The sequence below is a fragment of the Macaca fascicularis genome, chromosome 6 (assembly GCF_037993035.2).
Source record: "Macaca fascicularis isolate 582-1 chromosome 6, T2T-MFA8v1.1".
NCBI lineage: Eukaryota > Metazoa > Chordata > Mammalia > Primates > Cercopithecidae > Macaca > Macaca fascicularis.
In genome coordinates this window covers 136176420-136203851 of record NC_088380.1, presented here as the reverse complement: position 1 = coordinate 136203851, position 27432 = coordinate 136176420, and the positions used below count along the sequence as shown (strand labels likewise).

General features: G+C 34.3%; 1 protein-coding gene across 8 annotated transcripts in view; it reads right to left on the bottom strand.

Annotated features, from left to right (window-relative positions):
* ADAMTS19 (ADAM metallopeptidase with thrombospondin type 1 motif 19) overlaps positions 1-27432 on the bottom strand; it is a 283872-nt gene that overhangs the window by 89646 nt on the left and 166794 nt on the right. For all 8 annotated transcript variants that reach the window (XM_015451847.3, XM_065546713.1, XM_065546712.1 and 5 more), the window contains 4 exons: positions 12119-12220; positions 6592-6722; positions 5525-5697; positions 55-182 (listed from right to left, as the gene is read on the bottom strand). In XM_015451847.3, the coding sequence (XP_015307333.2) occupies positions 55-182; positions 5525-5697; positions 6592-6722; positions 12119-12220 (534 nt within the window). The remainder of the gene's footprint in view (positions 1-54; positions 183-5524; positions 5698-6591; positions 6723-12118; positions 12221-27432) is intronic.

Genomic DNA, 27432 nt, shown 5'->3' with positions numbered 1-27432 from the left:
ATGGTCCCACAATTTTCCTTCAACATATAAATTCTTCTTTTTGGAATGTCTTACCTGGCACCTGCCATTTGCACAGATATCTAATCCCTGATACCCACAAGAAGTTCCATCCATCACTTTTTCTGATAGAAGAATAGGCTGTTCTTTTCCAACGGGAGAGCAAAACAAGGCACATGGCTTTTCTACATACAGAATGGATAAAAAGAAATGAGAAAAAGTTACTGCATACATATTTTTACCTTAAGCTTCATTTGTCAGAATGGTTATTGAGTAAAAAATATAATTCAATGCTAATTAAGTAATGTAATATTGGAGTAGATAACATTAGAAGATTTCTATGTGTAATACATTAGGTGCCTGGAGATGTTCAATGAATATTAATCCTCTAAGAAATCTGGCTTCAAATTACCTTAAAATGTATCATTTGTTATTTTATGGCTCAACATATCTAGCACACACAATCCAGACCTCCTCCCTGAATAATAATTGGCACACCCCAATTTTATGATCATATTTTTTTGAAATGATATCCTCTTCAACTTTAGTAGGCACCAGGATTCTACCTATCTTTAAGTCGTGGTTAAGATTTACTTCATGCTTGAATTATTTCTTGATGTCTTACTTCTAAATTTCAATGCGCTAATTTTTATTTCTACAAAGTTGACATTTGCTAATTGAAAAAATGTCTAAAGGGAGAAACAGGAGCCTCTAAGATGAGAATTCTCATGAAATTTCCTATTACTGGGATTGTAGTAACAATTGCATTTGTAAAAAACATTTCTGTTACTAGGATTGTTACTACACTGCAACAGAAATATTGTTCTGAAATGCAATACCATCCCATGAGAGCATCCATAGTTATGTGCAACTGCTGATGCGCTTGGGAGAACTCTGTCCCCTTCACCACTTATGCAGAAACCATGTCGTTGTATACAATATCTAGGTTGAGAACCATAAACCCAGGTAAATAATTCCCAAACAGCTGCCAGTCTTCATAGTGCCTCATTCAGCAATGAGATAGGATGTTTGGGGTTAAAACACTTGCCTTTTAGGCTCAGAATGTGGCACGATATTTTTAAAGTGTTGTGTCCATTTCTAAGCCTCCCACAGAAGAGCTGTAGTATTTGGTAACACCACTAATACTATTATCCAAATCTGAAACCTCAGAGCAATTTCCATGCTACATTACTACTCTATTGGCTTGACACCAGTCAGGTCCTTTACTGTTTATTAAGCTTATATAAATAGAATGGAAAAAAGTTTACGGTCTCTGACACTGATCTTCCCTTATGTCTTCAGTAAAGTTCCACGTATGCTGATGGGATTCTATAAATACCAAATAACAGCCAGAGGCAAGGAACAGGGTATCACTTTGCAAAGAGAAGACAGACAGTTAAATGAGCCTTCAGAAGTGAACATTTCAAACAGTTTTCACATGTGGCTTCTGAATACTGTTCTCAACAATTTTGGGGAGTTGGAACATGGCCTTTAATGTGCATGGTTTTGAAATTTTCCTTTAAGATGCCATTATAAGCTGCAATAAAGCATTTCAGTGTGCTCTCACACCTCAAAGTAGGTTATGTTTATTCAATGACTGCTTACTATGTCATATCTTTGAACTTAAAAACAGCTGCTATAATTGCAACACTTTAAAAGTGGTATATATAATGCTCTTTCTGTAGTTTTCATTGAAGAGAAGAGCAAACCAGATATATGAATAAATAATATTGAAAGGAGTTAGTCTCCTAGAAAATTCCATTAATATTTCAAGCAAAAATTCAGATAAAAATCTTTGTATTTCTCCTTTTATAACATATTACAAATACACTCTGCTGACTTCAGCTGTACAGATGACATAAACATTTGATACCACTCTTCATTTCTGGAGTATGCCCTCAAGGCTGTGACATTGTAGTGATCCATGTAACATGCCATACTTGGCAGGCAGGCTCTGTCTTGATTTAAGAGACCAACTGTTTCCAAGATATGCATTAGACATGGATTTCAGCCAAATTTTGGCACACACAAAGTATGTGAAATACCTGAATGTTGAAGCCACGCATGTCTTTTCTCTAAAAATAAATGTTCACTGCTGCATTGCTACCCCACATTTAATTCTCCTAGGCAGGGATCCGTGTATTATATAACAGATATAGCCGCTTGTATTTTAAGGTGTCACATGTTATTAAGACGATGTTTTTTAAAGAATTGTATATTTCCATTTCTTCCATAGTGCTGTAATACATGTAGGCTAGTGACTGTTGTATATTTTATCTGAAATACAGACTGATGAGTTTGATTGATACGTGTTGCAAAATCATCACAAATGGTATCCTGCTGATTATACAAATAGCTATTATGGATTATTTGATGATATAAATCACTTTATAAGAGTCAGGAGTCCCTTTAATTGTGATTTCTAACAGCTTTAGTGTTTTAAATTGATGCACATCCAACTCTGATTTTCTTTTAATTTGGAGAACACCTATTTTCTGTATCTTATTTCACCCATAATTAAATGGGTTTCAAATAAACTTGACATTATTAACTGTCACAGCCAGTTGGAAGTAGAAACAGGATTAAGACTCAAATAATCAGAAAATTTTCATGATGTGAACAGTCATATTGATTATATTGTTACAATAAAAAGTTACTGGCTATGTATTCAAATTTATTTAACAAATATTCATTGGACACTTAATATACAATAGATGATACACTAGGGACAGACATTAGGGGGAATGCAGACACAATAAAATGTGCTATTACAGGTTGTGTGTGTGGTACTTGGAAGGCACACATAATTTGGAGGATCAGAGGGATTCTTTCTTCCTAGAGGAATTGACATACACTGAGTCCCAAAAATCAGCAGACGTATTCAAGGTAAATAAATAAACACCAATGTCAAAGCTTGAGAAGGAAAGCTTATTTTGCCAAAACCCAGCTGGTATAAAGGCCCAAAAATAAAAGAGCAGATGTATCTAAGGGGTGGAATGGAAGTCAGCCTGGCCATATAGGAGTCTACAAAAGAGAATGATGGAGAAGATGAGGCAGGAGAAATTAAAGGGGGCAGGCCATAGAAATATCCTTATAAACCAGGTGATCAAGTTTGTGCAACTGAAAAGCAAGTGTTACCTTCAACGAGATGGGACACACTAGAGGATCAAATGGACATGAATAGGAAGGGTTATGATCGTGAGTTTGGTCTTAAACCTGCAAATATCCAATTAGATATATCAACGAGGGGAGTTGTACGTACAAGTTTGGAGCTCAAATGGAAACTAGTTGAAGATGTAAACTCATGTATTATTTACATATTTGAAGTAATGGGAACAGATAAGATCACCTAAAAAGAAAATGCAGAGTGAAAACAGAATAGTGTTTGAAGTAGGCAGAAGGAGAACACGCCAGAGATGTAGCAGGAAAGCCAGGTCAGTGTTACAACACAGAAACCAAGCAAGGCACACGAGTGTTCCAAGAATCACGGGGGTGGGCAGCCACCTTAATGTATTTAAGAGTCAACTAAGAAGAGGATGGGAAACTATTTATTAGGTTTCATTTCCATGAGACTCCTGGATGACATTAGAAAGACTTGTGTTGGTGGAATCCAGATTGAAGGGAAGAAAACAGGGCTGGGATACAGGCAGGTCTTTTGAGAAGGGTGTCTGTGAGGAGAGAAACGTGTAGGTGCACCAGCGCAAAATGGCTATGATCTTGAGGGGAAGTTTTTATGTTTTAGTGGGAGAGTCTTAAATATGTTAAAAAATTAAATGTGAATGATCCAAAACAGAGAAGATTAACTAGATGAGAGAAAGTAGGGGTAATCAATAAGATAGCTGAAAAGGGAAGATGGGGATGGTATCAAGGCCACAACTGGAGGGACTGGCCTTGGAAAGAAGGAATTAAAATTCTGCCATATAGCAGAAAGCAGATGAAGTATCCTAAGTTAGGCTAACGTGTTTTGATAGCAGAAAATAAGGAGGTAATCAATCTGATGGCTGCTATATTTCCTCCCACCACCACTAGTAGAGGAATAATCTGCCCCATTGTTTGGCTGTTTCCATTACTGCTTATATGTAGGTGCTATTCTGAGAAAAGGGTTTCATCAGATGGGGGCACTGAAATGGACAGCCAATGGAGTTTAGGTTATTGAGAAGAATCTAATTGGAATGATGGAAAGCAAAGTTCAAATTGACTAAGGGGAGAAAAGAGAGACTAGTGGCATCATAAACAATGAAATCAGATAATCTGTCACCACTTTTGGTAACTGCAACTCAGCCCACACCCACAGCCCACTCACCACGGGCAAGTATTATCATCTTTTTTTTGATACAGGTACAACTTTACCCAGGCTAGAGTAAAGTGGCACCATTTTGGCTCACTGTTACCTCTGCCTCGAGGTTTGCCTCAGCTTCCTGAGTAGCTGGGACTATAGATACATGCCACAACACCCAGCCAATTTTCTTTTTCTGTATTTTTGGTAGAGACAGGGTTTTGGCATATTGCCCAGGCCAGTTACAAACTCTTGACCTCAAGCAATCTGCTTGCCTTGGCCTCCCAAAATGGTGAGATTATAGATGTGAGTCAACTAGCTTGGCATATCATTCTTAACTAATAAGGCAGCATACAGTTTTCTTAAAATTCTTATTTTGAAATAATCAAATATTTAGAGTAACTTGCAGACATAGTACAGAGAGTTCCCACATACCTTTCACTCAGTTTCCCCTCCATGGTTATACCTTAGTAACTATAGAACCACAGCAAACCCAGGAAACTGGCATTGCTACCTGTGTGTGTATAGTTCTACGCCATTTTATGACATTTGTAGATTTGTTCAACCACTGCCGCAATCAAGGTCTGAAACTATTCATCAGCACAAAGATCTTCCTCATGCTACCTCTTTATAGTAATACCCATCCCTCTCCGCACCACCATGCCTAATCCCTGGCAACCACTAATTTGTACAAATTTGTTTTCCATCTCTGTAATTTTATCAACTCAAGAATATTATCACATGAAATCATATAGCATGGGACCTTTTGAGGTTGGCATTTTTCACTCAGCATAATGCTCTGAGATCTATCAGGATGTTGCATGTATTAATCGTTTGCTCCTCTTTAGTGCTGAGGAGTATTCCATCACTCAGAAGTATGATTTCTATATTGTTAGTGTACATTTAGTTATTCACAAAACTGTCAAACTATATTTTCCAAAGTGGCTGCACGATTTTACAATCCCACCAAGCAATGCCTGAGAAATCCAGTTTCTCCTCATCCTCACCAGCGTTACTGCTGTCACTGCTTTTTATTTTCATTGTTCTAATAGGTATGGGGTAACAGCGCCTCATATTTTTAAAATATATTTTTGTCAGTGCTTGTGGTTATTATATGTCAGTACAGGTAGAAAAAAATAAAGTTTAGAAATATTTTGAAGATAATATGTACAATAATCTGACTATTGTAAAAACACTTGGCAAACCTAGAAATCTAGTTAACAAAGATGGTGGTGATCTGGTTGGTCATACCTTCATCCAGGACAGCTTGCCACTGAAGTATATGCTTTGGGGAGGAAGTTCTAACACTATACGCCTGACATTGCCAGTCTCTGAATCCAGGCAAACCTGCAGGACAAGGTGGATTCTCACATATTCTGTATTGTTTTCTGGGACCATTACAATCCCTTGCTTCAGAACCTAGCCTAGAAAAGAAAGTACAAATAATCAGTTTTACATTTTTTATGTTAACTACCCAGTTTTTAAATTAAAAGCCACTATATTAATAATATATAACCCTTTATATTATATTTACTTTTGAAAACTTGGACACATTAAATGTTAGTAGTAGCAAGATATATTTATTTCTTTGACTATATACATTTTCTAACCCTTGATCAATATACCTTCCACAATACATGAGGAATAAAAGCCCACTTGCCATGAAAATGATAAATTGGAGTAAAGGGCAGAGACTGAGGGGAATATAGCCTTCAAATGCCCATTAAGAAATCTGGTTCTTAGAATTATTAAGGAGATGTTTTTAAATAAGTTCATATAAATTATTTAAAACTGCATGTGACCTCTACACCAATAGTTTAAAGCTCACAAGCTGGAATGACTTTCTCACACTTTCCTAGAATTCCTCTAGGAATAATGGGGTTTAACAAGCTGATCCCATAATAATTCCTGTCTGTACCTGTGCTTAGCATGTTTCTGTTTTTCATTAGTCTTAGCTCTTGCTGTCATTAATTTTGTTCTCATTCTCTTTCTTATCATCCTTCTGCTCTTCTCCCAGTTCCTGTAAATGTTCACATAATTTTTCTAATACACATCTCCCTGTTTATTGAAATATTTTATAGATTTACTCAAGAAATAACCTTTTGTAGCTTTCATTATTTATTCTTAGAAGGGTTGGTCTTTATTTTCTTCTTAAAGGCAGTTTTTATTTAAAATAAATAATTTGAAGGACTTTTCTGTTTTCCAACATGAGTAGAGTTTGAGGGGCTTCTTTTGCTTTCCAACATGCTTTGTCAGTAAAACCTTTGCATTCCAAACTTGAAGAAATGCCCTCCCCCAACCAGGAACTTTGAGTTTACCCAGGACATTTGCGCTCTCGACTGCTGATCCCAGCACTGCAGGTTCGGCTACAAGGACTCCACAGGCTCCACTCTCCGGCCAGATGTTCAGGTGCTGAGGTCCTGCTGGTACATTCTCCAGCCTTACACCACTATTCCAAAAGTTATGTCTTAGGTGAACAAATCAGGGCACAACTGAAAATCATTCTCTGGCCTAAAATGTCACTGGAATTGCAATTAAATCAGGTCTACTAGAGCCACAAACACGGGGAATTAGGAAAGACCAAAAGTAAGTTGGCACTTGTTTTTTTGTCATAGTAATATAATTGCCCAATTCTCACAGATACGGTCTCGTCGGGAAAGCAGTGCACAAATATTTGTTATTATAGTACTAAGAATTCAGTTCCTGTGATGGAGATAGGGTAGTGGGTAGGGAATCCGAGGTTGCACAACCAGGAAAGAAAATTCAACACATTTAAGAAACAGATAATAATTTAAAGGGACAAAAAAATCATAGTAATAAGAACGGAAACAAGAAATAAATGTCCTACGTCAAAGCAGACATTTTTAGCGAATTTAGTAATTTTCATACGAAATGTCAGTGACTCCGTACTTTTTTAACTTTGCAATTTTTTAAAAATACTGTTTGATTTTAGCACTTTCCTTTATGCTTTTTTTTTATTTTTTATTTTCCCTGAAAGAATTCCCATCAACTTCAATCATTAACATTATAGCAAGTTGGTTTGAAAGACGTGGGCAATTAGATGCTGAAAATCTGTCATTTCATGCCAATTATTCTGTACTTTACTTGGTATCTATTAACTGGCAAAGATAACTGGAATAAAAGAAAGGAGTGTAGTCATTCTCTTTTTTATTTTTATTTTATTTTTTCATTCACTGAAAACAAAAGCAGTGAGAGAGATTGCTGATGGTCACCCAGGAATGGTTGCTAGAATTTGGGGAACAGGTTATTAAAATTTCTCCTCATTCCTGAAAATCAAATAGATGATGGTCATAGCAAACATGGTAAAAGTAACAAAATCATATTGAGAATAATAAGTATGATTACAAGCATTTAGATTAGTGATTGTATAATGATGCGGTTGAGTAAGTTGGTCCTCCTAGCCCTAAAGGAACTTCTACACTTAATGGCAACACAATTTACAAAGGATTTTGAGGAAATTACAGAAATGCTCTGATTTTCAGCTTGCTTATTTCTAAAATGTGAATGATAATCATATTTACCTATCAGTTTATTTAGGAGTTGAATGAAGCATTAAACACAATGTATAGCCCTTACTAAGGATTTAATAAGGGCTAACTATAACAATAATAGAGTTATAAGTATCATTATGTTAATACTTTCAGAATTCTAAGCAAAATTCTGTTCATTCTGATATTTATTCATCTGTTTTTATAATTTACTGTGAAAATATTTTTATTGCTATTTTTAGAAAAGAGAATTAAGAAGACTACACTATATAGTTTTGTGTGGGCTCCATTAATGCCTTACTTTTATAGGCAATACAATGATTAGTTCCCATAGATTTTCTCTAACAATGTCAACATTTAAATTCAACCTCTTTTAGATTCAAAAAGATTTTAATCTAAACTTGAAAAACAAAATAAACATCAACAACTCAGAGAATATCAATATGCTAAGGCTCTCATTAAATAAATTTGGGTTTTGTACAAAGATGCAGTTTAAAAATTGGAAAAGGAGAAACAAACCATGTGAAAACTTCTACATTACTTACTTGTTTTAAGGACTTAAAAATGTTATGCCATTCATGGAAAAAAAAAATCCAATGTGAAAGTCGTCAAACTTCAATTGGTCACATTGTTTTAGCCTACTTTAAGGGTGTTTATGTTTCCCAGGGTGCATATCATACCTCGTTGGCCATTTAGCAGCAAGCTGGCATTGAAAGACTGGGCTAGAGTTCACAGCAGACTAAAATATTCTGGAAAGGACTGGGACCTAGATTTGTACATCATTTAAACTGTAACACATCTGGCAGATGAAGAGAAATGGACACCGATATGCAAAGCAGTTTGCATACACAGATCAGTGAAATTTGAAGAAAGTATAGCACAATATTTAAAGTTTGTCACCTTGCAGATAACCAGATGTCTGGATGAAACCAGAGGGTATCTGCTTTTGTGTCTTCTATATGGTTCTGTGCTTCAACAATGAGGAAAGTGTTAAATGTTCTGTTTATTATACAGTATGTTATATAAGATATGTAAAATAATCCTAATGATGCTTTCCATAAATATCATTAGGGTTATTACGGAGAGCAGCATGATTTGTTTCATACAACATTTGCATTTTTTAGCCTCAAAAAATAAGTTATGTATTGTTGAAAACGCTAAAAAATTGTCTTATCTATTAATTCAGTCTGATTTATAAAAGTACTAAGGAATTATGTAATATAGACCACCTGAAGACAGTGCATGACCTAACAGACTAATTATAGTTCTATACTCCCAAATTTTTATGTGGACATGTCTAGGAAGTTCATGAAAACACACATTTGAAAGGGGTCTGTGAAGATGTCAAAGGAGTCTGATCAGCCTCTGATCAAATCTTGTACATATATTGTGGAAAAGAGAAGCGGAGGAAGGAAGGAAGGCAAAAAGCTGTGTACATATGCACATTGTGATATATTAGGATATTACAGTCTTTATTGTTTCCAATAATAAATTATGATGGCAATTTCAAGAATCTCAATGAGGGAAAATAAATAACTAAAATATATTACATAGAATCCTTCCAAACAGTCTAAAGTTCTAATAAATTGGTGTTTAATGTCTCTTTCCCCTCTTTTCATTCCTAGCAAGTACTGAAAGTAAAATACATACATTTATTATTGTTTAATAAATCATTTTGCCCACTAATCTCTGTGAAATGTAAATGCCCACATATTGATATTTGTATTGTAAGTTGCAAAATATGAAAATTATATTAAAAATATAAAAAGAGAAGAAAAGAAGTTGTTTTCAATTTGCAATATGCTGTCCATAAAGAGTATATAAGCCTCTTTGTTAAAACTCATTCAGAAGTATAGAATTCTGTAAGCACCTTCTCAGATGTAATATATACTCTTAGATTAACTAGATTTATACAATTTGATTAATATCACTAGAGTGTTATCAATTGCAAAATCCCAAGCTTTGTCTCTTGGATAGCAATGTACTGAACTAACAATGTTTAGTGCGAGGTTGCAAGCATTCAAATATTTTAGCACTCCTGCACACAATGGCAGAGTGTTGGAAGCTATTTTCACGATGGCTTCTACAAGAGCTGGAAGAGATGAGTATTTGAAGAAGCCCACAAGGCCTGGAAAACTGAGAGGTTCATTAGTTATTTCAAAATACAAAGCATTACAGAACCTCTAAGAGTATCATTAACACAATTATAGGAAAACAAAACATTTTACTTTTGTTTAGTAATTATAGTTTTAACTGCCAAAATAAGTTTATTTTGAAGATTTCAAGAAGGCAAATTATGTTCATACACACAAGGGAAAAAATCATAGCAGAAAAATATTGAAGGTGCCAGATCATGAAAATAAAGAGATTTTTATATTGCTAAAAAACAAAAGATGAACAAGTTATGTGATGGTTGAGGACTCATGTTTGGTTATCTCTTAATATTACTGCTTTTGTGTTTCGGGGATGATAAAAATGATTGCTGGTGCAAAGTTTTATGATTCAAGCAATAAATTACTCAGCACAATATCAGGAGGCTTGCTTGATATACACAGGTTCTTGTACTTTTGTGTATATATTTAAAAAATAAAACAGACCCAAATTCTGATGTTTTGTTTAAGCTTATAGGAAATATTTGGAACAGTCTGTAAACAATTAACTGATATTTCACAGAAATTCCCTCTAAGGAATCAGTTTCTTACTGATAATATATAGTGATAAAATATTTCTAGTTTTTTTTTTCAAAAATAGTTGGGATGTAAACAATTTTTACATTTTTCTTTTCTAATTAAAGAAATCATAGAAGTAATAAATGACTGCATGCTTATGTCAAACAATCCAGAAATGTCTGCAGAAAAGTTATATTCACCCATCTCATCGATATACTCCCAGCCATCAATTCTACTTCCCTCCTAAGAAGTAACTTCTAGTTACACTTTGGAGTTTTGTGTTTATATCTTCTTTTTCTTTTTTTTTTTTTCTGTCTTTGAAACAAGGTCTGGCTCTGTCGCCCAGGCAGGAGTGCAATGGTGCTGTCTCGGCTCACTGCAACCTCTGCCTTCCGGGCTCAAGCAATCCTTCCACCTCAGCCTTCTGAGTAGCTGGAATTACAGGCCTGCGCCACCATGCCTACCTAATTTTATGAGTTTGAAAATATATACTTCTGTGTGTGTGTGCTTGTGTGTGTGTATACAAACTGTGCTTTCCTTAAATGTCAAATCATATTATAAAGTATCAATATTTCTGACATGCCTATCAAGCAACAGCCATGTCTTATAGATCTCTTCAGGTTAGAACATAGGTACCTCCCTCATTTTTTAACAACTACATTGTGACCGTTCATCTCCTAATGAATATTTTTATTGTTTCTCATTTCTCTCCATTACAAACTGCATCCTTACCTAAGCATCTTTGTGTGCATGTGTATGTGTATATATGTGCGTCTGTGTGTGTACTTTCTTCAGATGATTTTCTAGAAGTTGAATACCTTCATTTCTGTCCATTTTTCAAATCAATATGTTTTTAAAATAAAATTCCACATAATTTCATGTTTTCTTCAAGTATTTCACCATAAGCAATCTATAGGTTCTTTGTGTTGCTATTTATTTTCAAATGTAATACACATTCATGCACTTCAGAGGCAAGCTTTCTGATCTTGCAATTGAGTACAGTGATAACAATGCTACTTTCCCATCACAGTATGCAAATTAGAAAATTATGTAAACTATTGATCTGTTATCTTTTGATTATGTTAACCATAATTATTAAATGCATATGAAATCCATCTTCTTCATATTCCTCAAAGGAAAATTACTTTTTAACAGCAGTTATTTTGATCTGGAAATGTATACTAATAAATTTTTAAAGTCTTATGAAGTACGTTAAACTACACAGACAGCCAAATATTTACTAATCTCCAAATGTCAACTGGAATATTTTATGGATGATTATTATATTGACAAGGAAAAAATACTCAGTTGCTCTCCTAAGTCAATGATTTTATACTTGAAAGGATTCATTGGCGATGAGAAATTTTACCATTTATGCTATTATTTGTGCTTAATTTACTTCTGTTTAAAAAGTAAAAAAAGTTCACATTTTTGCTATATTAATGTATATATATGACTCTCAACATTTTCATAATCAACAACAAATAAAATAAAACCCCACCACATTGATATTAACAAAACAACCACAGATTTTATAAAGTATAAATGTTAAAATTGATGAAATATTAATATTTCTGTATATACTGAAATAAATCCATCAGTGCTAAGCAAGTTTCTCAAGTTTCACCTAGTATACTTATTAAATTCAGACAACACAAATGACTTACCTTACCAGGGTCACAGTCCGTTCCATCCATTGGTGGGTCTAGTTTGGTTTTGCATTCTTTCTCACCTTCTACCTTGCACCATAATCCTGTGCAAATAACATGCTGAAAACAAAGGCACACTATAAGGGGAAGGTATCACATTTTTTTAAGTGAAGCCAATCACTGTTAAGAAAGCTATTTTGGTAAAACAACAAAAATTATTTGAAGAAAAATATGCTTTTGGTACTTAAAATATTAAACCTGTAATTGAAATAGTATAGGGCTCATTTATAGTGATGGGAAGATTGATACATAATGATAGAAAAATCTGTTTACTAAAGTTAAATCTTTTAAAACCTCCTTAAATAAAACACATATGGTTACACAAGATACAACAGAAAAACTTAAGACAGAAATAATCATTTATACTATGACACATGGACCAGCTGGAAGAATAAGTGCTTGTTTTTGTGTTATAAATTCATTGTCTGCTGCCCTAAAGTCTGTTCCCACTTATGCTCTGATTTTATGCTTAAATGTCATGGTTAGTACTTTATTAATTCATTATACAGTCTTGACCCCTGACACAATATAGTCTTAGTGTGTATGTTTCAATAAATTGTTATCAATACTTTTTACCTCAATATGAAGGATTTTTACATCTTCAGAACACAATGAAAGTTTTCTAGGGATATGTTAAAGGGATTAAAAAATACTGGGATAAGGCAGCTGAAACATGGCAACAATAAGCAAAGAGAACTCTGAGGAAATGTAATAGAAAAATTGTCAAAAACCTCAGACACAGCTATGATTGTGGTCAGCTCACAGACAGATAAGAAGAGGCCAACACACACATTAATAAAGACTTTCTATTTCTGTAAGGTGGTTGACATTTTTTAGACTCAAAAATATTGTTAACAATTGTGCAGAAATATGAAATCCATAAAGGACATTTAAAAGTGACTTAAAAAATTAGCTGAGTGTGGTGGTGCACACCTGTAATCCCAGCTACTCAGGAGGCTGAGGAATGAGAATTGCTTGAACCCAGGAGGCAGAGGTTGCAGTGAGCTGAGACAGCGCCACTGCACTCCAGCCTGGGTGACAGGGTGAGACTCTGTCTCAAAAAAGAAAAAAAAATGAGTTGAGTATTAAATCCATAGCGAAGATGACTGTGTTACTACCTATCCAGACATTGGGAGAAGAGGGTGGAGGAGAACAGGTCAAAAAGACAGAACAAGTAGAAATGGGAAAGGCATAGTTATGAAAAGGTGAGCAGACTGGTGCAATGGGGAGTAGGGATATCATGGGGGAGAGTAGCAAAAAACAAGGTTGAAAAGACAGAAGAGTCAGGAAAGACTAGGGACTTTATGTTTGTAGGGAAAAATAAGCCATTTAGCAGTTGACCAGCAGAAGATTGATAAGATAATAGGTTATTTTGGGAAACTTATTCTGGTGTTGGTGTTCAAAACAGACTAAAAATCACAGCAAAATTAAAGTTAACTTATGACCCAAATCTATTAAATATATTTGAAAAATATATTTAAATTGTGACATACCTATTTGAAACATATATTTTTTCAATATGTTTAATATTTAATTGCTCTAATACACACTTTGTTGCAAATTCCAACATATTATTTTCCTATACTTTAGATTTCTGAACTATTTGTAGCTTTTAAAATTCAATAGTCTATGGGGAGAGTGAGATATATTTAATTTACCTTATTTTCTTTTCTGTGACCTTTTTTCCAGCTTCAAAATATGTCACACAAATATATCTTATTATATTTAGGATATGGTTTAGCTTAACTAGTGTGCTTCTAACTGCCCATAGCATTTACCAAAAATTCATCTAGAAAATTATTGTAAAGAATGCCTATAAATCATATTGCCCCTTTGCAAAATTTTAAACTCTTGAAAATAGGCAAAGAGGTCAAATGTTTTTCATGTACTTTTGTGGAGACATTTAAGAATATTTCAATTATCAGATGTCTAACCTGAGCATTTTTGATTCCAAAAATTTTTCACCCATCTAGGAACTGTCTATCAAGGATGTTTGATAATTACAGGGTCAAATGTTGAATTTTCTTTAGAAGAAAATTTCAAAGAAGAATTTTTCTTTACTTGCATTTAATAAAACTTAGTTATCACATAACAATAATTAATTTATTCAAGTTCATTGGTTAACCAATGCATACTGAACTGAAAAAGCAAATCTACACTGTAGTTTTGGAATAATGCTTGCTTGTTGAATGTTGTTGGGAGTCTACACTCTGTTCTTCCACCATTATCTGCTGCTATTTGAAACAGCAGGTACTCTAACTGATTCCTACTTGAGGCACTCAGAGCACACAAGCAAACTTGGCAGCTTTTCAAGATAAGCATGGTCACGTAGAATAAAATCTCTCTCAGAGATGTTTTTTATCCTTTCTGTTCTGCAGGTCTAGGAATCTTATGGTAAATAAATTACAGCCTCAGTCTTAAAAGTAACTAAGATTTAGAAGTTCAAACCAAACTGCCACAAGGCAATAAAATGTTGCAGAAATAGTATGTACGGTTTTCACCTTGAAAAGTGGAATACCTCAGATATGTCACATTAGAGGTACATAATAGCAAGCCCTTTCTAAAGGGCAGAATGGGGAATTGCGGTATTACATTAGAACCAAACACTGTCCATATGTTACACAGGCAAGAGTAAAATATTTTTTTCAACTTAGTTGCTGAAACCACTTAATAAATCAGTTAAGAAAATATCTATAACTTAAAATGCTTGGCATAGGAATCTACAACAGAGATGCACAACCCAGCATTTTCTAGTAAACTAATAAAAATAATGCAATATTCCTTTGTTATGCTTCTATAACAAAAAGAGTTTATTGAAAGAATATAATACGTACTTGGATGTTTATCTCAAATAGGCTTTTTAAATGTTACATAAATGTACTATGTATTGAAATGGAAGGTTAATTGTCCTGTACAAATCTTATAAAATTTATCTTCAAAGCTAACCTGTACCCATGCGTCTTTTACAACAAATAGTTCCATTAAGATGTTCTGAAATTTATGTTAAAATAAGACAATTTTAACTGCATATGCATTGAAGTAATAATTAATCCTTGGACATATAACTACTTTCTTTTCTCTGCATTACTGTCTGAAATACATTTTCAATAACTTCACAGATTGCAAAGGTAATTCAGATATAAATAAAATTTTAGAAACATTCTTTTCTAATAACAGAACTTTATTATAATTAGAATAACTTTGTGTGAGTGTGTGTGTGTGTGAGACAGTACTAAAATAAGAAACAAAGACTCAAAAGGGAAAATAAAGCTGAACTCTAGTTCTTTATAAAGACTAACATAATTGAAAATTAATCAAGCAAAAAGAGAAGGCAAAAATAAATACTATTAGGAATAACAAATGAGGGCATAACAGATAACAGTTCAAACAGAAAATAGACATTATAATTAAATCTATGCCAGTACACTTGAAAACTATATGAAATTGAAAAATAGAAACTTAAAATTTACTAAAGTGAAATCAAGAAGAAATAGAAAAGGTGAACAATTCTATAACCACAGAATAGGTATGCCTGTTAAAAATCTTCCCACAAAGAATAAACCTGTCCAAAAACTAACACTCTTTGAAGGAATGTAGATTCTCAAAACACAGAAACTTTCTAGAGAACAGAAAAAGAGGGCATCACTTCTTTTTAACTTTTATTTTAGGATTAGTGGTACATATGAAGATTTGTTACATAGGTAAACATGTTTCACAGAGGTTTATTGTACAGATTATTTCATCACCCAGATATTAAGCCCAGTACCCAATTGTTATCTTTTCTGCTTCTTTCCCTCCCACCACCCTCCCTGCTCAAGTAGGCCCCAGTGTCTGTTGTTTCCTTCTCTGTGTTCATAAGTTTTTGTTTAGCTCCCACTTGTAAGTGAGAACATGTGGTAATTGGTTTGTTGTTGTTGTTGTCGTTTTTGAGACAGAGTCTCACTCTTGTCACCCAGGCTGGAGTGCAGTAGCACGATGATCTTGGCTCAATACAACCTCTGCCTCCCGGGTTCAAGCAATTCTCCTGCCTCAGCCTCCCAAGTACCTGGCATTACAGGCACCTGCCACCATAACAGGCTAATTTTTGTATTTGTAGTAGAGACGGGTTTCACCAAGTTGGCCAGGCTGGTCTTGAACTCCTGACCTCAGTTGATCCGCCTGCCTCGGCCTCCCAAAGTGCTGGGATTACAGATGTGAGCCTCTGTGCCCGGCAGTTATTTGTGTATGTGTGGTTTTGTTTTTTGTTTTTTGGTTTTTTTTTTTTTGGTCCCAGTGTTAATTTGCTGAGGATAATAGCCTACAGCTCTATCCATGTTCCTGTACAACTTCTAAACACTATGATATGCAAACTAGAGGGGGATTTTAAAAGAAAGTAAAAATAGTGATCTATTTCATTTATAAGATCTGAATATGCTAAACAAATTTTAACAGGCTGAATCTGGCCATGACCAAATTAGGTTTTCTTCCTCAGAATACAGGTAAGTTTGATATTAGGAATTTAATTAATGTACTTGGGCACATCAATAACTTAAAATCTATGATTTTTATATCTGTGGATACAAAATACATGACACAGTTTAACATTCACTTAAAAATCTTAGCAAACTAACTAAGTCATTGAAATTAATTTCTTTATAATTAAAGGGCATCTAAGAAAATTTATAGCAAATATCATAATAAATGTCAAATATGGCAAGTTTCCTCTTCAGATTAGGCACATGGCAAAGATGATATCTTGAAACCAGTGTAAGGAGGTGAAGTTATGATATATTCAAAGAAGCAAAAAAGAGAAAAAAAAATCTGTCAATCTACACTCCTGAACTCAGCTAAAATTTTATTTAGGTTTGAAGGTTAAATAAGGGCCCTTTCAATAAAACAAACACTGAGTGTTTACCTTCTACAGATCTGCCCCAAAGGTGCTTCTCAATGATGTTTTTAAGAAAAAGAAATATGACCTTATAAGAAAGGACTGAAAAGCAATGGTAAGCAAAGAGACTGATAAAAATGAGGATAAATCTTAATAAACATTGACTACACAATGTAACACTTATTGGATTTAAACATTAATTATAAGCCTTCTTTTAGTGGGAAGAAATGTTAGTAATCTAGCTCATTTACATCCTAGAAACTTTATCCTTTAACAGAGAAGATTTGGCCACTGCCAGCTGAATAAGTCGACATTCTCTCTTTCACCTCCTCCACTCCACATACATAGCTACTGGCAGAAGTAAAGTGATAGGCATAGAAAGGGAAATGTAACCCACGGACAGTCAATGAATGAAGCAGCAAGCTGCAAGGGACTCTTTCATAGTTACATCAGGAAGTGATAAAGAAAGGGAATAAGAAGAAATTAAAAGAAAGGAGAACTGTTAATATCTATATAATGGAGGCCCCCAAAGAAAAGCAAACAATAAAAAGAAGGAAGAGCCTATTTTAAATTTTTAAAGAAAAATGATACAGAATTAAGATAAAAAGATTCGCCTTCTGGAATTGTAGATTAATTTCTCAAAAAACCAACCCTCTTGTAGGTATCAACTATAAACTGTGAACAGAATACAAAAAACAACTTCCTGAAGGCTCTGGAGAGTGAACCAAGGCAACACACTTTTTGTTTTAAATTTAACTTTTGGCCAGGCACGGTGGCTCATGCCTGTAATCCCAGAACTTTGGGAGGCCGGGGCAGGTGGATCACCTGAGGTCAGGAGTTTGAGACCAGCCTAGCCAACATGGTAATACCTTGTTTCTACTAAAAATACAAAAATTAACCGGATGTGGTGGCAGGTGCCTGTAATTTCAGCTACTCAGGAGGCTGAGAAGGAGAATTGCTTGAACCTGGGAGCTGGAGGTTGCAGTGAGCTGAGATGGCGCCACTGCACTCCAACCTGGGCAACAGAGCAAAACTGTCTCAATAAATAAATACATAAATTTCACTTTTAAGTTCAGGGGTACATGTGCAGGTTTGTTATACCTAAACTTGTGTCATGGGGGTATGATGTACAGATTATTTCATCATCCAGGTAGTAAGCCTAGTACCCATTACATATTTTTGCTGATCCTCTCCCTCCTCCTAGACTCTACCTTCTAATTGGCTCCAATGTGTGTTGTTCCCTTCTGTGTCCACAAGTTCCTATCATTTAGCTCTCACTTGTAAGTGAGAACATGTGGCATTTGGTTTTCTGTTCCTGCATTAGTTTGCTAATAATAATGGCTCCAGTTCCATCCATGTTGCTGCAAAGGACATTATCTCATTTTTTAAGGCTGCATAGTATTCCATGGTGTATACATTCCACATTTTCTTTATCTAATCTATCACTGATGAACGTTGAGGTTCATTCGATGTCTTTGCCATTGTGAATAGTGCTGCAGGAAATATATGCGTGCATGTGTCTTTGTAACAGAATAACTTATAATTCCTTTGAGTATATACCTAGTAATACGATTGCTGGTCAAATGCTATTTCTGTTTTTAGCTCTTTGAGGAATTGCCCCACTGTTTTCCACAATGGTTGAACTAATTTACACTTCCATCAACAGTGTGTAAGTGTTCCCTTTTCTCCACATCTCATTAGCATCTGTTATTTTTTGACATTTTAATAGTAGCCATTCTGACTAGTGTGAGATGGTATTACATTGTGGTTTTGATTTGCATTTCTCTAGTGATTAGCGATGTTCATATGATTGTTGGCTGCATGTATGTCTTCTTTTGAAAAGTGTCTGTTAACGTCCTTTGCCCACCTTTTATTGGGGTTGCTTGTTTTTTGCTTGTAAACTTAAGTTTGCTATTGATGCTAGATATTAGATCTTTGTTAGATTCACAGTTTGCAAAAATCTTCTACCACTCTGTAGGCTGTCTGTCCACTCTTGGTGGAAACTTGATAGTTTCTTTTGCTATGCAGAAGCTCTTTAGTTTAATTAGATCCCCTCCCTCCCTCCCTCCCTCCTTCCTTCCTCCCTCCCTCCCTCCCTCCCTCCCTCTCTCTCTCTCTCTCTCTTTTTCTTTTGCTTTTGGTGCAATTGCTTTTGGAGTCTTTGTCATGAAACCTTTGCTTGTTCCTATGTCCAGAATGGTATTGCCTAGTTTGTCTTCCAAGGTTTTTTATAGTTTTGGGTTTTACATGTAAGTATCTAATCCATCTTGAGTTAATTTTTGTGTGTGGCCTAAAAAGGGGTCCAGTTGCAATCTTCTGCATATGGCTAGTAAGTTATCCCAGCACCATTTATTGAACAGGTCTGTCAAAGATCAGATAGTTGTAGGTGTGCAACCTTATTCCTGAGTTTTCCCTTCTGTTCCATTGGTCTATGTGTCTGTTTTGTCCCAGTATTGTGTTGTTTTTTTTACTGTAGCCCTGGAGTATAGTTTGAAGTCAGGTAACATGATGCCTCCAGCTTTCTTCTTTTTGCTTGATTGCCTTGGCTATTTGGGCTTGTTTCTGTTTATATATGGCTTTTAAAATAGGTTTTCTAATTCTGTGAAGAATATCAATGGTTGTTTAATAGGAATAGCAGTGAATCTATAAATTGCTTTGGGCAGTATGGCCATTTTAACAATACTGATTCTTCCTATACATGAGCATGGAATGTTTTTCCATTTGTGTCACCTCTGATTACTTTGAGCAGTATTTTCTATTTCTGCATGTAGAGATCTTTCACCTCCCTGGTTGGCTGTATTCCTACGTATTTTATTTTTTGTGCATGGCAATTGTGAAAGTGATTGCATTCAACAGGCACACTTTTCAGGGGAACTGAAAAAACTGGCACAAGGTTAGTTCATCATTTTTGCAACTTTAACCTGACAGATGCCCACTATTGTGTCCTGACATTAGGTGCCAACTGGGAAAAACATATAATCTTATAGAGTCATGAAGACAGAAACTGAGGTGGTCAAGGCTGCCATAAACTGAAGGGAGAATCCCAGAGGGAATAGAATCAGAGGAGCTTAAGTCTTCCCTTGGCACCTGACCCATACATACACAACACACCCTACAAATAGCACAGATAAGAGAAAAACGAATTGATCTAAGATATGAGCTACTGCCTACAATAGATGAGACAAAATTTCCAGTTTACATCTAATTAATGTAATTGCCTGTGAAAACAAAAATCAGTCTTTTAAGGAATATAACAGAATCCAGAGCCTCTACAACAGGGGTCAGCAAACTCTTTCTGTAAATTGCCAAATAGTATATATTTTAGGCTTCTTGGCCAGGTGGTCTCTGTTGCAGCTATTCAACACTGCCATTGTAGCTTGAGTGCAGCCATAGAAAATTAATGAAAAAATGTGTGTCACTGTGTTCCAGTAAAACTTTAAGCCATAGTTTGCTCATGCTTGCCCTACAATATAACAACAACATTTCTAGTATAGAAGTAAAAATCACTGGCATATGTAGAACAGCAAAATGCAACCCTTTCTTTAAAAATGTAAATAAACAATTCAAACCTGAGATGACACATGTGTTACAATTTTCATAAAATTTGAAACTGACTTTATGAATATACCTAGTGAGGTAATGGAAATTTACTTGTAATAAATGAAAAGATATCTCAAGAGAAAAGTTTAAAAAAAGTAAATTGAAACTTTCACTTTAGATGTGAAAAATACAATATGTAAAATTAAAAGTTGACTGAATGGATTTGAGCAGGATGGAAATAATAAAAATTCAGTAAGCTTGAAAATAGTTTAAAGGAAACTACCCACTCTGAAGGAGAAGGGGAAAATATTGAAAAATCTGAAAGATTTACAGAAAGCTGTGAGATTATATCAAAAAACTTAATGTGTGTACCTATTCTTAGGAGAGGATGGAGAGGTAGGAAAGTATTTAAAGGAATGATTACTAAAAACTTCTTTCCAAATTTGAGAAAAGGCAGAGATTTACAAAATTAGTAAGTTCAACAATCCTCCAATGGGATAAATATGCAGTAAAGCATATGTAGACACATTATAATCAAGCCTCTGAAAACCAAAGATAAGGAGAATATCTTGCACACAAACAGGAAGAAACAACAGATTACTTACAGGGAAATGACAATCCAAGGGCTATATATTTCTCATCTTAAACTATGGAGAAGAGAAGATAGAGGAATGTTTCTGAGATGGTAAAAGAAAAAGAAAAAGTCAACCTATAATTTTATATCTAGTGAAAATATATTTCAAAAATTAAGGTGAAATGAAAATTTTCAAGTGAAAGAAAATTAAGAGAATTTTGTCACTAGCAACCCAACTAAAAGACATGGAGAAGGAAAATGAAACCAAAGGAAAACTCCTATCTTCAGGAAGTTATGAAGAACAATGGAAAGGGTAAATATCAAGCTAAAAGTGAAAGACTATTTTTACATTCTTAATCCTTGAAATACATGCAATGTATATAAAGTAGAATGTATACAATTTTATTGTATGGTCTACAATGTACACAGATGCCTTCTCTCTCTCTCTCTCTCTCTCTCTATCATATATATATATATATATATATATATATATATATATATATATATAATGACTGTAGTACAGAAAAACTAAATGAGGAAGTCTAAATGCACGTACGTGGTTGCATATTCCAATAATTCCAAATGAAATAGTACTATAATAACTCTAAATAGATTCAGAAAAATTGAGGGTTTCTATTTTAATCCGTAGAGGTGAGTTTGGCAAACTATGGCCCAGAGACTGGCCACCTGTCTTGCTCATCCACTTACATATTATCTGTGGCTGATTTGAGCTAGAGCAGCAGATTTGAGTTGCAACATAGGCTCCGCTGCTGACAAGCCTAATATATTTACTATCTGGCCCTTTAAATAAAGATGTGTGATCCCAGACCTAGACCCAGATCAGGTCTCTTAAAGAGGTAAAGGATTATAGCTAAAAATGTAATAGATAAAGTAGGATCCTAAAGAGAATTCAAATAACATAAAAGTAAACTAATGGGGATCAGAGGGAAATAAAGAGTTAAAAAATAAATTATAAAATCAAGACCTAAATTCAAACACATTGTTTAATCAATGATTAAACATTAATGAAACACCTACCTCAATTAAAGGGTTATAATTTTTAAAACAGATTAAAATCAAGACTTAACTACATGCTTACTACAAGAAACTCACTTGAAATAGTACATGAATACATTTAAACTAAATAAAAGCATAATATTATACCATGCAAAAAATAAACACAATCAGATTAATGTCAGATATAATAAACTTCAATATAAATAAGTTATACTTCTACCAGTGATAAAGAAGACATTTTCATAATGAAAAGAAATGCAATAAGAAGACATAATGCATCAAGAAGACATAACAATAATAACTGTATTAGTGTCTTGCAATAAAGCTTTATGAGGTATGAATCAAAATCTGACACAATTGAAGGGAGCAGACAGCTGCACAGTCACAGTAGGATATTTAAATTCCCCACTTTAGTAATTATTAGAACATCTATACACATAATAAAAGATTATTTGTATAATTCTATTAATAACTTTGACCTAATTAATATTTATGAAACACTAACAACTGTGGAAATGCATTCTGTCAAATGCATATAGTACATTCACCTGGACAGATTATAAACGAGTCTCAATAAATTTAAAGAGATCATGCAGAGTATATTTTTGGATCTAGGAGTGGAAAGGTTGGATCACATAAGAGGTGAAAGGTTAAGTGATAAACAACAACAACAAAAACAAACAAGCAAACAAAAAACACCTAAAAACACCTAAAATTTTCCCAAAGTGACTATACTATATTACCAGTAGCGGTATGTGAATTCTGATTGCTCTGTATTATCAGGAACAATTTAGTGTTTTCAATTCTTTAAACTTAAGACATTGCAATGTATATGCAAATGTAGGTCTTTATGGTTTTAATTTGCATTTTTTGATACAATATGAATGATGTTAAACATCTTTTAAGGAGTTTGTTTGCTATCTGCATATCTTCATTTCTAAATTGTCTGTTGAAATGTTTTGCCCATTTAATTATATTGCTTGGTCTTTTATTACTATTACAGGGATTATATATTTTGGACAACAATCCTTTGTCAGATATGCGTATTATAAATATTTTCACCCATTCTGTGGCTTACCTTTTCATTGTCTTAACAGAGTTTTCCTAACATAAAATAATTTATTTTGATACATTTCAAACAATAATTTTCTGTTTTGTTTTTCTTTTATGGTTCATACTCCTGGTGTCCTATTAAAAAAGTATTTCCTCTACATTTTTCCCTGAAGTTTTATAGTTTTGTAGATTCCACATTTAAGTCTATAATACATTTAGGGTTAATTTTATCTTATGATATGATGTAATATTAAAAGATGAATATCCAATTATTCCAGCACAATTTGTTGAAAAGCTTTTCTTTACCCTTTCAACTGCCTTGTTACTTTTGTTGAAATCAATTGTACACATATGTGAGAGTCTATAATTGGACTCTCTATGGTGTTCCACTGAGGAGTTAAGTCTCTCCTTTCGTCAACACCACATTGTCTTCATTACTGCAGCTTTGTAAGTCTTAAATCATGCAGTTTATGTCCTCCAACTATTTCATGTTAAGCCTTTTTTTAATCTAAATTCTTGTTGCCTCCGGAATTTTGCAATGCCAAATTACAGAGTCTAGGCCTTCTACAGTTTTTCATAATATTAGGTTGGTGCAAACATAATTGTGTTTTTTTGCCATTACTTTATTTCAATTCCAGTCTGTGCATTGGCTTCAAGGAGAAGTTTGAGAGAGTCCTACAAACTTGGATGAATAAAGTAGATACAGGAGAAATGTAAAACTGGAACTTTCTATGTCAATATTTAAGGTCATTATATGATTCAGTTATACTATAAACTTTTCTATCTATTTAATACATATGCAATTCATAGTGTGCCTAGTTCACAAAGACAGGATCTTAAGTTTCCTGGAGGTCTTCAATTTTATCACACTTCCTTCTTTTTCAAAAAAAGGTTAACTCCTACGGGGCCACTTCTCACTAGTTCTAAGGAAAAATCCTTCCATACCTCTGTATTTCAGCCAGGCTAAGTAATTTCAGGAAGCTATTACAATGACTTGATGCAGTTGGAGCTGGCTCACCCACAAGATGCCAGATGGCCTGAAGGTACCAGGCACCAATTGCTTAGGAGTCAGGAACAAGGCCATCCAAGAAGTCAGCCATTAATTCTGCAAATTAATGCAGAAGAGTGAGCTATTATTGCCTGCGATCAAGATGTTTCACCAGAATCTCTACATCTGTGCCTTTAAACATTTTGCAGATGTAAGTTGTTATCCTAAGGGTAAATTTATATTATTAATTATTGCATAATGCTGAGCCTCCAGTGTTTGTATTTAAATATCTGTTTATAAGTATGGAAGAGAAACATCTAATTTAGATGCTATGGCCCAACTGCCTTTGTCAGATTCAGAGTTACCTTGTTTTTAAGATTCTGCCTGAAACACACATGTTGAAGGTTGCTATGAACGCTCACACTACAAAGCTTGATATTTATTTGTAGTTGATTAGAAATAAGCTGGTCATAAGGATGCCATAAGGATGCCTAATTGAATTATGAATAAGCTGTGAAACAAGCTACCTGCCCAATAGCATAAGTAGGCTTTTATGTAGTTATTGCATTAATATTCTAAAAGGTTATCATGTTATCTTGATATATTTCTGAGACTCAAGTGTTTTACATGAGTGAAAAATTTAGAATCAGTACCCCATTATTCAATTGATTCACTTATTCATTCACCAAGTATTTATTGAACACTTATTTGGATGCTAGAGATACAATGACAAAAGGGCTGACAACTTTGATAATGTGAAGGAGCTTACTATACAGGAGATTTGTTTTGTATAGCACTTAAATGACAGATTGGCAGGTATGGTGACTCCACATAGAGCCAATTGACGGTGTATATGTATGTAGCAGAACTACAGTCATGCTTTGCTTAATGATGGAAATACATTTTGAGAAATGTGTCATTAGGCAATGTAGTCATTGTGTGAACATTGTAGAGTGTACTTACACAAGCCTAGATGATAGCCTACTATACACCTGGGCTATATGGTGTATCCCATTGTTTCTAAGCTACAAACCTGTATGGCATGTTACTGTACTGTATATTTTAGGCAACTGTAAAACAATTCTAAGTATTTGTACATCTAAACATAGAAATGTTACAGTAAAAATACAGATTATAATCTTATAAGACCATTGTTGTATATGTGGTCCATTGACTGAAATGTCATTATGTAGTGCAAACTATTTTCAGTCTTCCACAGTTAGAACTATTTTCTGCTATATTTTTAAGTTATACTTCCTGACACATTATATATTCAGGCATTCCCATATAGCTTCAAATAATGGTGTGTCAAACCCTTTGGGAAAAAATATCAACCGTCTAATCTCAGCCTTTATTTTGCTCCACTTGTCTTCAGTTTTTTTAAAAAAATTTGTTTTATACTTTAATTCTAAGTTCAGGGGTATATTACAGGTTTGCTATGTAGGTAAACTCAATGTCACAGGGGTTTGTTGTACAGATGATTTCATCCCCCACGTACTAAGCCTAGTACTCAACAGCTATTTTTTCTGATCCTCTCCCTCCTCCTACCCTCCAGTCTTCAGTAGGCCCCAGTGTCTATTTTCCCTTCTTTGTGTTCATGAGTTATTATTATTTAGCTCCCAATTATAAGTGAGAACAAACAGTATTTGGTTTTTTGTTCCTGCATTAGTTTGCTAAGGATAATGGCCTTCACCTCCATCCATGTTCCTGCAAAAGACATGATCTCGTTCTTTTTTATTGCTGTATAGTATTCCATAGTGTACATGTACCACATTTTCTTTATCCAACCTGTCACTAGTGGGCGTTTAGGTTAATTCTATGTCTTTGCTATTGTGAACAGTGCTGCAGTGAACATTCACATGCATGTGTCTTTATAGTGGAATGATTTATATTGCTTTGGGTATATACCCAGTAATAGGATTGCTGGGTTGAATGGTAGTTATGGGTAGTTATGTTTTTAGCTCTTTGAGGAATTGCCACACTGCTTTCCAATGGTGGAACTAATTTACACTCCCATTAACAGTGTATAAGTCTTCCCCTTTCTCTGCAACCTCACCAGCATCTGTTATTTTTTTATTTTCTAGTAATAGCCATTCTGACTGGTATGAGATGTTATCTCATTGTCGTTTTGATATGTATTTATCCAATGATCAGTGTTACTGACTTTTTTTTAATATGCTTGTTGGCTGCATGTCTTTTGGAAAGTGTCTGTTCATGTTCTTTGCCCACTTTTTAATGGAGTCGGTTTTTCCTTTTAAATTTGTTTAAGTTCCTCCCATTCTTAAGGTTGTCTCTTTACTCTATTGATGGTTTCTTTTGCTGTGCAGAGCTCTTAAGTTTAATTAGATCCCATTTATCAAATTTTGTTTTTGCTGAAATTGCTTTTGGAATCTTTGTCATGAAATCTTTGCCCATTCCTATGGGCAAAAAATAGTACAGACGAGTATTGCCTAGGTTGTTTTCCAGGGCTTTTACAGTTTTAGGTTTTACATTTAAGTCTTCAGCTTTTGACACAGCTGATCAGTCTCTCTTTGAGAAATGTCCTCCTCACATTGCCTCCAGGATCTTAATTTGCTTTGGTTATATTCCTACCTCAACATACTTCAGAATTTTGTTTTTTCTTTCTCATTTTCCGAAACTCTAAATATTGCATTGACTTGGGTCTTAGTCCTTGAAACTTTTCTAACTCATTTCCAATTGTTATTTGGTATCATGTCCCCAATATCTTATACTTCTTAATGAATTCCAAATATATATCACGGACCTGCTTACATTCCTCCTTGGATGTGTAATGGGCATCTCAAAACATGACCCACAGTGAATCCCAGGGCATTTCGCATTCTGTTTTCTCTTGCTATATTCCTCCCAAGATAAATGCATAGCTTATTCTTCCACTTTCTTTAGATCTCTAAACAAATGTCACCTTCTCTAGGAAACTTTCCCAGGTCACCTTATATGAAATAACACCATCCCAACCATCTACCTTGGTAGTACTTCCTGTTTTACCTGAGTTTATATTTCTTCTAAACAATTATCACCAACTGACATATTAGATATGCATTTGCTTATTTTATATTTCCTCCAACTAAAATGTAAGTTCCATGGAGGCAGGGTCTTTGATTCCTGCTGTATTATTAGTGCTTCACACAGTGCCTGCATAGTACTTAGAACTTAATAAATATTTGTCAAATCAATGACTAAATATGTAAATGATCTTTTCTATGGTTCTAGCT